The 14305-nt window shown below is 38.5% G+C and overlaps 1 protein-coding gene across 3 annotated transcripts in view; it reads left to right on the top strand.

The window, feature by feature from the left end:
• The window catches only part of gabrg2 (gamma-aminobutyric acid type A receptor subunit gamma2), a 94645-nt gene that overhangs the window by 34421 nt on the left and 45919 nt on the right, over positions 1–14305 (top strand). For all 3 annotated transcript variants that reach the window (XM_061898618.1, XM_061898616.1, XM_061898617.1), the window contains exons 4-6: positions 5248–5468; positions 6142–6224; positions 10259–10396. In XM_061898618.1, coding sequence (XP_061754602.1) covers positions 5248–5468; positions 6142–6224; positions 10259–10396 — 442 coding nt within the window. The remainder of the gene's footprint in view (positions 1–5247; positions 5469–6141; positions 6225–10258; positions 10397–14305) is intronic.

Genomic DNA, 14305 nt, shown 5'->3' on the forward strand with positions numbered 1-14305 from the left:
TTTTGCGTTGTATAGTAAATTCCTATATCACATATTTCTGCTCAAACTCTTTATGAATCTGTCCAGTTATCAATACAATATGTCCCCCAATATAACACTCATTCTTATGCCCTTGGACATTTGCAAAACATGCTAACCTGATTGTCTCCTTGGAGTCGAACTAGCAGGACTAACAGCTAACCATTGTGCAAAATACAGTCAAACATTTTTTTCCATCGATTAATTGACGGTGTTCTGGCAAGACTGGAATTCATGCACCCCCTGCATCTGTGCATGCGTATGAATCCAGGCTATGAGGAAAATGTAATTGCGCATTAAGACTCTTTCACATGAGTTCAATCGTTACACTAAATAAATACAAAATCTATTTTGTCATTTATTATACATGTTTCACAACACAAACGATCAAATGTATGATGTACTGTATTTTCCGGACTATAAAGCGCACCGAGCTATAAGCTGCACCCACTAAATTGTAGAAGAACAAAACAAAAATTCCATATATTAACCAGACCAGAATATATAAACTGCATATATATACTTTGCCAAATTGGTTATTTACACAATACGATCTGTAAATGTTTATTTACACACAAAACAGAAGTCATTGTAATGGACCCACTAGCTCCCTAATCTTGTTCTCCAATCAGCTAAACAGACTCAATAACTCCACAGTGACATCTTGGTGAGTTTACTGAGGCATTTGTGAGACTGAAACAACACAAAAATACTGCCTTTGTATGTTAATAATGCTAACACAGACACTCGTAATTGTGCTAGCATTTTTGCTAATGCTAACGACGGTAGTGTCACTACATCACGATAGCACGTACAAATATGCATGAAAACACACCTACAGACATTACACGTGGTACGGTTTAGTAAGTATGAACAGTTTTAATTACACTGTAAAACTTACAAACGTCAGTAATAATAACTGAATATTATCCGTACGAGTGGATATACTATGGTCTGTCAGAAGGCTAAACAGTACTTTGTTTGAAAATAACAAAAAAACGCCAGTAAATGGAAGGACACTGCAGGACCTGCAGTGAGCAAATTCTTCCAAAAGGTGACGTCATAGAACAAACAAAACAATCCCTCAGCGTCTTTGCTTTTTTGTTTTTGTAAATATTTTTATTATAGTCGCCAGTGAAGACAAATCCATAAATTAACCATTCCGTCTTATAAGCCGCATGGTTAAAAGTGTAGGAAAAAAGAAGCAGCTTATATTTTGGAGTTTACGGTATGTCAAGTGCTATAAAATTGAGTAAATGGGGAGTTTTTGTAAATTAGAAAAAGCCCATATTTTTTTTATCCAATTTTTCAAGGAGATTTCCCATATTTTAAAATGCAAATGTTAATGATCCTCTGACGAGCAAACTACAAACACGTAATAAAGGTGTTTCATCACAATTCATCACATTAGCGCCGCATAAAACATTATTTTGTTACTGGTCTGACGTTTCCCAAGAAAAAAATTAAATACAATTTAAGGTTTTGTCTAGCTGTTTATTCACATACTATTTATGTCTCGCTAACTTTTACTGCAAAATAAATTTGCCTTCAAATATCGTTTATCGGCCTCCTTGACTACTAATAATTGAGAAAGGTGTCGGCCCTGAAAAAAACCTATTGGTTGCTCTTTAGTTGTAATACCCGTGACAGTGTACAAACCCTGTTTCCATATGAGTTGGGAAATTGTGTTAGATGTAAATATAAACGGAATACAATGATTTGCAAATTATTTTCAACCCATATTCAATTGAATGCACTACAAAGACAAGATATTTGATGTTCAAGTTCATAAACTTTATTTTTTTTTGCAACTAATAATTAACTTAGAATTTAATGGCTGCAACATGTGCCAAAGTAGTTAGGAAAGGGCATGTTCACCGCTGTGTTACATCACCTTTTCTTTTAACAACACTCAATAAACGTTTGGGAACCATTCTTGTTTCATGTAGAGCTTCGGTCGTTCAACAGTCCGGGGTTTGCGCTGTCGTATGTTACGCTTCGAACTATATTTAGTGACTAGTTTTCTGAAGTGTTCGAGCCCATGTGGTGATATCCTTTAGAGATTGATGTCGGTTTTTGATACTTGCCGTCTGAGGGATCGAAGGTCATGTTCATTCAATGTTGGTTTCCGGCCATGCCGCTTACAAGGAGTGTTTTTTCCAGATTCTCTGAACCATTTGATCATATTATGGACCGTAGATGTTGAAATCCCTAAATTTCTTGCAATTGCACTTTGAGAAACGTTCTTAAACTGTTTGACTATTTGCTCACGCAGTTGTGGACAAAGGGGTGTACCTCGCCCCATCCTTTCTTGTGAAAGTCTGAGCATTTTTTGGGAAGCTGTTTTTATACCCAATCATGGCACCCACCTGTTCCCAAATAGCCTGCACACCTGTGGGATTTTCCAAATAAGTGTTTGATGAGCATTCCTCAACTTTATCAGTATTTATTGCCACCATTCCCAAATTCTTTGTCACGTGTTGCTGCCACCAAGTTCTAAAGTTAGTGATTATTTGCAAAAATAAAAATAAAAAAGGTTTATCAGTTTGAAAATCAAATTTGTTGTCTTTGTAGTATATTCAACTGAATATGGGTTGAAAATGATTTGCAAATCATTGTATTCCGTTTATATTTACATCTAACACGATTTCCGAACTCATATGGAAACAGGGTTTGTACATTCTCCCCACAAAAAATTCAGGACTGAAATAACTAGCTGAGGTGACCCAAAACAATTTTTTCACATGCAATACGATGCCGACATTGAAGACCTTGATTATTAAGGAATGAATAACACTAACATATTTATTAATGAATTATCTCATTCGTCCTGAAGGGACAAAGGCGTAGGATGTGGATGGTGGTGTACGTGTGTGTGGTGGGTATTTTACATGGATGAGCGTGTGTGTGTAAGTAAGCCTGAAGAGTCGCTTGTCTCCCGACCTTGGTGATCTACCAAATGTTTTTGTTACTGCTAGTCAGTCCAACAAAATTCAACAAAGGTACAGTATGTTTCTATAAAAGACGCGGATGAATTTGGAGCTTTTTCAATGGCGCTGTCCTCCGGGCGAGTCTCGTAACAACAACCTTGCCAAGCTGTTTCAGCAAGAAGACAAAATCCAGATGAGAATGTTTGTGTTGGAGGGAGCAAAAACTAATTTAAAACGTTTCACTCTTATTGTCCATTTCTGGTACTCAGGAGCAGACAGTTTCTCAAAGATGTTATCCAGTCTTCAATTTACCGCTAATTCAGAAATCACTATACAATCTGAGTGCTTACAGCTTTGCCCAGCCCATCAATTATTTGTGGCAGCTTTCGGGTAGCTTGAACGGCTGCCAGCATCTTCCGAATTTGTCGATACACCAAAGCAACGCTTATTTCAATCAGTAAATGTCCTGTTATCATGATTTGGAAAAGGTCAATGTCTTTAATGTTCCCAACTGAAAGTATTGCCAGGCACATGACCCTCCACTTCTCCCAAGTGTCCATTGTGTATCCAGCAACAAGTGTTCTGTCAGTACAGACCAGTTCCCCTTAACCAGAGATTTTCATTGAGAAGATCTTGATCAATTGAATCGTTTAATTTTGGAAAGCAGTGCAAAAAGAGGCCCTAAGAAATATTTAAAACAAGACAAGACGAGTCAGAACAGCAAATGCAGGAGGGATAAGAAAGGCATCAGGGAATTGTCTGTCTTTGTTGAGAGAGAGATAAATTATTTCATATTCCCAAATGCTGTGTTTTAAACTGCAATACTGTTCAAATAGGGAGACTTATTTGTGTATAGCTTTTGTGCTATTGTGTGCATAGCTGCTGTGTAGCTGCTAGCTCCTTGTAATCTTTAGTATACCATGTTTCCTTTTTGTAAATCACTTTACTAAAATCCAAGAAAAGAGTATGGCTATTGGACAACATTTAGCTGTTAACTGACAATTGAGCTTTGCACAAGAAAATGCTTGTAACAGATGTTTTTTTGTTTTGTTTTTGCTGATATTGGGCCAATATTAACATTAAGTTGGAACAACTGTTGGGAGCTCAAAAAAGTCTACCAGATAGATGGGAAAGATGCACGGAGATAATTATGTTTTTAGCTCTTGTTTGGAAATCTTTGAATGGGCTCAGACTTTGTTGGGTTGAGCTTTATCACAAAGTTAATTCCTTCGATGGCCTCCTGCACACAAGTGCCCAGTTTATTTCTCTCCTGATGTGTTTTCTTCAAACTTCAGGGCTCAAGCAGTCCAAGTAACATGATAAGAAAGAAAAGAATGATCATTCTCCTCTCAATAGCTGCCTCCACATCTATTCCCCCGTTAGCTCTCAGTCGTCCGGGTTTTTATTTATCTAACTTACTTGTATTCGTAGCCTGATTTTGAAAGCACTGAATAGAAGATGGTAGCTGTTAGTCTTACTTGTAATGAGGTTAGATTGTACAGCCAAAAATTGACTGATGTTTGGGCCTTTTGATTTTAAGTTTGAACTGGCTTAAAGGGGTCATCAGATTTTTCTTTGACATTTAAAACGCTGCCTTCCTATACTTCAAATGTAAGGGTGGGGTTTTTTCGGACAACATTCTGCAAATATTTTGTTTTACAGATCATCTTAAACCTGCTTTCGAACCGTCTGTTCAGCATTGGCCGTTTTGTGGGCGGTCTTAAGTATGTGACTCCACTTTGACTGTCTTCTCATTGTCAGCAATGTTGTAGTTTTTAGCGCTTCAACATGGAGTCTACTGACAGATATAAGTCAGAACTATAAGCTACTTTGTATTAAAAATGGCAACAGCGGAGGATTTTACAATGCATGTGCATGTACGAGAAAGTCGGCTCCACAACAAGAGGGTAGAGAAAAAGTAGAAACTTAGTGACTACAACGTCGAACTACAATAGTGGACTTCTTCTTCGAGCAAACCTCTACCATACATGGAAATATACCAGCTGGCATAACTATCAACAAATATAGGTCACCAGTAATATAAATTCTAAACGGCCCGTTTGTAGCAAGTTTAAAAGAAGGCCAAGTTGTTTTATAAATATCGCTGCCATTCCTCCATACTTTGATTTCAAATGTGTGGGACTTACAGGATCCCAAATACACATAAACAATTACCAACATGTAAGAAAAGTTGGTTTTGCATAATCGAACCCCTTTAAATACAATAGTTTGTGCCTGAGAAAAATGTTATTGTTAACATATTAAGAAAATGCACCCTTTTTTGTTTATTTGTTGCCAGGAATACACCATCGACATCTTTTTCGCCCAGACCTGGTACGACAGAAGGCTAAAATTCAACAGCACGATGAAGGTGTTGCGTCTCAACAGCAACATGGTCGGGAAAATCTGGATCCCTGATACATTTTTTCGCAACTCGAAGAAGGCAGATGCTCACTGGATCACCACTCCCAATCGCATGCTCCGAATCTGGAACGACGGACGGATACTCTACACGCTAAGGTAGGAAGTAGTTTAGAGATAAATACGTGATTAATTTGAATTCTACAGCACTGTACGAGTTCCTCTAAAGCAATTAAAAATGTCTGGGCTGCAGAAACAAATATTTTAGGGTAATTTGCATACATCATCAAAAATATGTGGAAGCTTAGGGCGGGTATGTGTAATTGAATTAGGAAAATGCATTAAAAATGATTATTGACAGATAATATTGCCCGCCACAAATACGACATATGTTTTCTACCAACTCTGCAATACATATAGAGGGATAATCAGCACAAAGCTCAAGTCCAATCAGACTCAATCAAGTTGCGATGGATGTTCTTCTATGCACAACACTGACTCCGCTGGGTCATTAATTTGTTAAGGAACTTAGAATTCAAAACAAATGTTAATTAGCATGTTGGTTGTGCTTGGCAGGACAATGATACATGACAATAGCGACGGGCGCGGATCAGCAAAGTCCGCTTTAAGGTCATAGGCTCATTAACAGGACGTCTAATGACTTTGCCTTCAAAACTCCTTCAAATGTGAAAAGTGGCAACAAGACAACAAGAATAATTGCTGCTGCTGCTTTATTATTTGTTCTAATCTGGTATTACATTGTCTCTTAGCATGTTGACCATTGATTGCTGCTTTACTTTTTCTAATCTAGTATTATCTTGTCTCTTTTCAGGTTGACCATTGATGCTGAATGCCAGCTAAAACTGAACAACTTCCCCATGGATGAGCATTCATGTCCTTTGGAATTTTCAAGCTGTAAGTGTGGCCATCGGCTAGTCTCTTCACATTTAAACTTTTCTAAAACACAACATAAATAATCAAACATTAGCCTCATGAGAACCAGTTTCCTCTATCGTAAACATCTCAATTTTGATCTATTTTTCTTGTTAGGCTTACACATTTCTGAAAACAATTGCGTGTTATACAAAACATAAATGTCTCCTGCAGAGGATGCTGGTTCTTCGGTGGATGTACTGTATAAGCAAGTAAGGATGGCTTAAAGTACAAGTAAAGTGTAAAAACAAGTTAACAAAAAGTTAACTTGTTTTTTCTTAATTGTCCTTTTATTGTATCCATTAAACCATTTCCAATGTGTGAAAATACTGTCTAAACATCACAATTTGCTACAAATTCAGTCAGCCATTTTGAATATTCCGCTCCGAATATTGTCGGCAAATTCTGTAAATTCTACGTCACTGGAGTACCGCTTTTGCATTCTTACCACATCACAGGATCGGTCAAACTGGAAACACGCAAAATTTGGAAAGAGATGTGCTGTCCATCAGTCAGAATCCTAATGTAAAACAAGAACACATACTGCATGGTTGTTTTTTTTTGCATTCTAAATCATTAATCAATAGCTAACAATTGTGTGAACAGATCGGGGGTCCTCTATTGTTCTCATTATACCCTCTAAAAAACATTCGGAAACCGCCAACAATACTCCATTTACATGTGACCTGAAGATTAACTAAATATGAGTGATATTTGGTTGGTCAGACAGAATTTTTTAGTGGCGCATTAATAGCAGTGAATGAATGCTAGCTTACACTGCTATGGTTGACATACTGAGCAGACACTGCCTATGCTTCATCTAAAACTTGCTAAAATTTTATTCTGGACTATAATTAAGTAGGGGTGTAACGGTACGTGTATTTGTATTGAACCGTTTCGGTACGGGAGTTTCGGTTCGGTTCGGATGTGTACCGAATGTGTACACATGCTAGCAGCGACCGGGATAGGACAACATGCCAAGAGCTGGAAGACCCTCCTGCCTCGTTAACATCTCGTTTGGGAACACTTTGGCTGCGCGATACAACAATGGAGGACGGATGTTTGCTAAGATTGTTCAGCAGCTGCTTCTGACAACACGTCAAACATGTGTTGCACATATCCTGCTTCCGGCTCCAAGAGTGTCCAGGGGAGAAACTCCTCCCGGGCTGATGCATTCTCGGGGGCAAAACCCTTCGCTCTACCCGGTAGTGAGTCTCCACAGCTCCGGACTCCAGGGTAAATGAAGAGTCCGGCAATTAGTTGCAAATCGTGGCTTTATTGAGGTCTTGCACACAGCCAATCCAACAAAACACCAGTCGCACTCGCGCTGAGCTCCCTCACCTCACTCGCCCACACACTCACTGACGTCACATCCTGTCACATATTAAAGGGGCCGGACACACACATACACTACTCTCATAACACAGTGGTTCTCAACCTTTTTTGAGTGATGTACCCTTGTAAACATTGTTTTAATTCAAGTATCCCCTAATCAGAGCAAAACATTTTTGGTTGAAAAAAAGAGATAAAGAAGTAAAATACAACACTATGTCATCAGTTTCTGATTTATTAAGTTGTATAACAGTGCAAAATATTGCTAATTTGTAGTGGTCTTTTTTTGAACTATTTGGAAAGAAAGATATAAAAATAACTAAAAACTTGATGAAAAACAAACAAGTGATTCAATTATAAATAAAGATTTCTACACATAGAAGTAATCATCAACTTAAAGTGCCCTCCTTGGGGATTGTAATCAATCAATCAATCAAAAAAAGCACTTTATATGTAGAAAGGTTTTGTTAAGAAACCATTCTGAGCCTTATCTTATTTAGTTTTTAATTTTTATATGTTGACCACATTAACCCGGGCAATGGACCCTGTGTGTATATGTATGTTATGCCATTGTTTACAAATTTGGTAAATAACCAAAACATTTATATTTTGTTGTTTTCTTACTGTACCGAAAATGAACCGAACCGTGACCTCTAAACGTACCGAACCGAAATTTTTGTGTACCGTTACCCCCCTATAATTAAGGCATCTCTCACCTGGTAGTAGACAAATGTGGCCATGGGCCGAAAGGCTAGTCGACTTTGACATCCTCTGAGATGGCGAAAAAGATGCAAGTTGCAGCAACTTTTTTAAAACCCTTTGTGAGGAATTTGATTGATCATCGAAAGACAGTGGGAATATTACAATAAGTGTTTGATTTATTATGGTTTATTATGGTTAGTTTTTTATGTTTAGCACCTAGCAATGCTGCTGATGCTATAGTGTTAGAATAAAGCTGCATCCGTTTAGCACTCGGCTACTAAACCTTATTGTTCATCCTCTTTGTGTTTGGGCTCAAAAATATAAGTTGAAGTTAAAGGTCCTGGATCGTAACTTTTCCTAAAGTAATCGTTGTTGGCTCTCAAAAAGTCTGCTTGATTAGCGTTGTTGTTGATGGGGAAGAGATCCGTGGTTCCCAATCTACATCATGGATTACCAGTACAGGTTGCATGTCGTGTCTGGTTGCAGACTCGACACTGGCTCAAGGACTTGGTCAGGAAATATGCAGTAAAGCACTCAGAACGCACTCAGCCTGACTCATTCTAACTAATTTTGTCATTTTCCATGCCAACATAGTATGAAGAAAGTGCTCAAAAGTCCTCCAGTTTTCAAAATGGCCTAGCTAAATGCTAATTTATATTGGATTTGCCATTGAAATGCTACATATTAGCATCAGCAATTTTACGTATCAATTTCAACACCTCTACCTTTGGTTATCAAAACTGCCACTAAGATGCACGTTGCAATCAAATTGCCTGTGTGTAATAAATACATTACTTACAATCTATAGAAATAATTTGTAGGGCTCAACAATATAAAAGACTGGCACATTTAACCTAATTGCAAAGATTATTTCCTGGCTAGCGCAACACACTATAGTATATGCACCACTCCCATGTAACATCTTGGAAATGCAACCGATGTGCAAAGTTTACTATATAAAACAGTATGAGCTATATGAGCTGTACACTGATTATTCTAAAGTATATTTGAGTTTACTTTCCATAGGATTGTGCACACTGTCTAATAGGAACGATTGCAAGTGTTTGTATGACTATGCTGCAATAGGAACTACAAATTGTGAGAAAAAGAATATTCACTGGCCACATGGGATTAAAAAAGAGGGGTCAAGTTATCCTAATGAGGTCTCTGTAGATCTACAGATAGAAGCACTACGGTATTAGTGTCCTAGGAAAAATGCTTTGTAAATACCTCCAAAAGCAACAAGCAAAGGAAAAGGAGTCTCAATATGAAACAAATAGTCCTTCTCTTAAAAGGGATGACACCTATGGATATTTGGATCTTATCCACTCACCTATGGATGAGGCTTGTATTTGACTTGATTGACTATGAGGAAAATGGATGGGTTAGGGAACTCTCTCTCTGCGTGTTCTTAACTCCTGTTTGAATCTATCTATCTATAAAGTGACAGTGAATCAATCATCTTTCCCAGATGTGCTCCCAGCCTGGGACTCCCTCCCAGGCGTGCTATAATGTGGTAACTGGGCACATCCCTCCATCTCACAGCATCACACTCAATGCCTAAAATACATTTCCCCATAAAGCCATTTGTTCAAGTTTATTCACGTTTACTCGAAGGGAAAGTCCATGTGTGATGTTTTGAAGCCACCAGCCTGAGGGCGGCATTCGATGTAAATCTAAAGAGAATTGTCACTGCTCACAAATGGGATTTTAATTGTAGCCACCTTTGGACGCACGAGAGTTTGTTATGTAATTAATTGGTTTTATTTTGTAAGCTCGCAGACTTACAGTAACTAGATTTGAGTGCAATAAAACAGATCAGGAGCATTTTGGCTTTATATTGCATAGGGAAAGTGAACAACTCTATAGAGGGAACCTCTGGAAGGGATGATGGCAATGTTTGTTGTTGTGTGCTTTTCGCGCCGTAACTAATCCTTCCCCTCACCAATGCTGCCTCTCATCTTCGCCTCTCTCCTACACAGATGGCTACCCCAGGGAGGAGATTGTGTACAAGTGGAAGAGGAGCTCAGTGGAGGTTGGAGATATCCGCTCCTGGAGGCTTTACCAGTTTTCCTTTGTGGGCCTGAGGAACACTTCGGAGATTGTCAGGACCGTTTCAGGTAAGAGCGCTTTTTTCCCTATTATTTACATTAGCCAGTCAAGAAACATTTGTTTAAAAAGGAGAAGTATTTCATACTGGATACCAGGTGTTTGTTTTGTGTATTCCATGTGATTGCTGTATTGAATCTGCAAGGCCATATTGGCTGCAGTGACATTTAATCTGATATGGGCAGGAGGCGTGCCACATTGTCACCATCTACCTTTGTTGTATTAACTTATATTAACATTTAAAAGTCAAAATTTAAGTCATCCACCACGCACAATAATGCATGCCAATGCCTTCAAGCATTTTGAGAAGGGTCATTTTGATTAAAAAAAGTGCATATTCAAACTTTGATAAAGGTGTTTTTTAAGCCAATGAGCACTTTTGGTGGTGATTTTGTTATGATTAAAAGGTAGTACAATTGTCGCCCTGAGTGAAGCTGTTACAACTTCATAATTAAAAGCTTTGGAGCCTGAAGCAGGGAGGACTGATTTATGGAGGGTAACTTTTGTCTTTAGTACAATAGGTTGTTTTTTTTTACACTGAATTTATATAACTGAATATTTTGCATTTCACATCATACTGACAATTTTATTGAAAAAAGGAGCCTTAGCAAAATGTTTGTTTAAAAATTTAGTGTTTTGAAAATTGGGGTTTACAAATTCAGTGTATACAAATTCAATTAAAAAAATGTTTTTTTTTAAATTCAGCGTTAAAAGATTTGGTGCAAAACAATCCATTGCTGAAACATCTGGTACAGAAAAATGTGCTGCTTTAAGACACAAAACCCACTTCCGATCAATTGAGCCTGAAGCAGCAATAACCACCACAGGCTAATCTACAGTATGTGCTCGGATCCCTTTTTATCAACACTTTAAATAGCGGAGGTCGCTGTACATTATTGAACTAATCCCAAGATTCTGCAAAAAAGGAAAAAAGTTGATCACACAATTGTATAAACACTCACACAATAAGGACTGCTACCAGGTGGCGACTTGTCCAGGGTGTACCCCGCAAGTGACGACTTGTCCAGGGTGTACGCCGCCTTCCGCCCGATTGTAGCTGAGATAGGCGCCAGCGCCCCCCGTGACCCCGAAAGGGAATAAGCGGTAGAAAATGGATGGATGGGCATCCATCCATTTTTCTAGTAGCATCATAGTTTGGGGCTGCTGGAGTGCTGGAGTGCTGCTGGCACTGAGGCGCTGCGTTTCATAATTTCTAACACTATGACATATATTCATCCATTTTCTACCGCTTATTCCCTTTGGGGGGGCTGGTGCCTATCTCAGCTACAATCGGGCGGAAGGCGGACTACACCCTGCACAAGTCGCCACCTCATCGCAGGGCCAACACAGATAGACAGACAACATTCACACTCACATTCACACACTAGGGACCATTTAGCGTTACCAATCAACCTATCCCCAGGTGCATGTCTTTGGAGGTGGGAGGAAGCCGGAGTACCCGGAGGGAACCTACGCAGTCACGGGGAGAACATGCAAACTATAAGGACTGATACTAAAAACCTTAAAACAGAGCACCTCAAAAATGGTAGTAGCATCATACTTTGGGGCTGCTTGAGTGCTGCTTGCACTGAGGCGATGCGGTTCATAATTTCTAACACTATGACATTGTAAAGAATAAAAAAAATATAATCTGTATTCCTGACATCTTAGACTTAGACTTCCTTTTTATTGTCATTCAAATTTGAACATCTACAATGTACAGCAACAATCTGTCTTCTGCATTGAATCCATTGTCTTAAAAAAGGAGTTCAGGGCTTACATTGTGCAGCGCAATTCAGCATCTTGGTCAGTGAAGCATCCCTGTGGGCAAGAACAGTAAATTATCTTGGCCAGGACTCAACACCATTGACTGGAATGGAGGAATTGGTTTTCGAACAGGGAACCCTCTGTTACCGGAACAGTCTACCTTATAACCCTTCCCAAGCAGATCATGATATACTCTTTTGGGAGATTGGAAGTATCAGTTTTTCAACATGAACATAACCCCCTCCAAGATGACAGGTGGCTTGTCAAGGAAGTTAAGGTGAAGGTCTGAACCTAATTGAACGCCTAAAAGTGGAGGAGCGCAATGTGGTTCCCACACTAAATATCAACAAGACTTTGGACATAATTTTGACAGACAATAATGACATATTAAAGTGTGTTATGATTTTTTTTCTACATTTAAAACACTTCCTTGTGGTCTACATGACATGCAATGGTGGTTCTCTGGTCAACATGTTGACTATATTACTGTATGTTTTACAAATAGTTTTCAAGCTGCTTTCTTACCATCTCTTAAGAATGCGCTGTTGTAGCCAGTCTTATTTACGTGCCTTCACTTTAACAGCGTTTTCTCACTGTCCTCGATGTCATAGTTTTTAACGCTTCCATATTGAGTCTACTGACAGTTACAAGTTCGAACTATATGCTACTTTGTATTTACAAATGGCAACAGCAGAGGATGCATGTCGATGTATGAGCCATTCTGCTCCACAACAAGAGGATAGAGGAAATAAAAGGCGCTAATTGATTAGAGCGGGGACTACTGTACAATGTCGCATTCACGCAAAGCACTTTGGGTAAATTTATACGAAATATGGATAATCCGTCACAGAACAGAGCAAATTCCAAATGGCTCATTTATAGGAAGTAAGGAGGAAGGAAAGATTGTTTTATAAATACATTTAAAAAAAGGTTTTGAATTTAAAAATATCTCCGCCATGCCTCCATAAGTTCGATTTCAATTTTTTTAGACTAATGCAGATCTCAAACACACAACAGCAAGTAACAATTTTATATACATGCTGAATGTAATGTGATAATGGTCACATTAATAATTGCATTTAATAATTACGTCTTTTGCTCATTTCAAGCACACAAGATCATGGCGCCTCTATAAATAGTCTGTGTTAGCGCTTATAATAACAATATCACTAACACTTGGTTAATTTTCAAGTCACGAAATGTAAATGGCGTATTGTTGGCAGTTTTTGGATGGTTATTTATTAGGTTTTCATGGGCGGACTAGAGGACCCCCCATTGGCTCCGTTGTAAGCGGACTTGTATTTACGCTTATTTACGAGTTAGAATGCATTACAAAAAAAATACATCCACTGTCATGTCTTTCGTAATGATTGTGAAGAATAGACGAAATTTAAAAAAAAAAGTGCAGTTACCCTTTAAAGTGCATTTTTTCCCAGTTGGACAAACTACATCAGATTGTCTTTTTTTTTTATGCGTGATCACAACATTCTTGCCTGTTCATCTTTGTTGATGGGCTCATTTTGCCTATCTGGGTTGAAGCTGAACTATTACCACAATGAGACATTTGGTTTTGTCATCATGTTTTCCTTTTAATTTCTGTTACTTTGCAGAACTTCTCATTGAGTCGCGTGGAACAAGGCTCTCTGTATTTGCTTCCTGTGTAAGTAAGCTGGAAGTGCGGCCCTCTGCTCACTAAGACAAAGACTGTGAATGATTGAACAAGGGCACAATCTGTTCGGTTAATTCTACTGTTAAATAAACACACTCAGTTGCTGAGAGCAATGAAAAAGCGAGATCCCTTCCTCCTTGTTTGAAGCAGTAGACAAAGGAAACGAACACGCAGAGTATTTTGACCTAATTTTCATTTATTGTTTGATTCGTTGACTTATTAACTGTCGGCCCGGGCCTAGTCACCATTAAACTTTTTCCAAACATATTGGCTGCTTCCACTGCAGCACATATACAAACTTGATATTTCCTTAAACACTTTTGATTTTGATTGGACAAGAGGCAAAGTACTTGAGGCACAGCAATGGTAATTGACGAACATGTCAGTCACATAAATGGCGGAGAAAAAAAAATACTCTTTTGCGGTTATTTATTGCACTAATTCGAACCTTGATATTGATTAATTGTACACTTGGAAGATGCAG

The sequence above is a fragment of the Nerophis ophidion genome, linkage group LG04 (assembly GCF_033978795.1).
Source record: "Nerophis ophidion isolate RoL-2023_Sa linkage group LG04, RoL_Noph_v1.0, whole genome shotgun sequence".
NCBI classification, from domain to species: domain Eukaryota; kingdom Metazoa; phylum Chordata; class Actinopteri; order Syngnathiformes; family Syngnathidae; genus Nerophis; species Nerophis ophidion.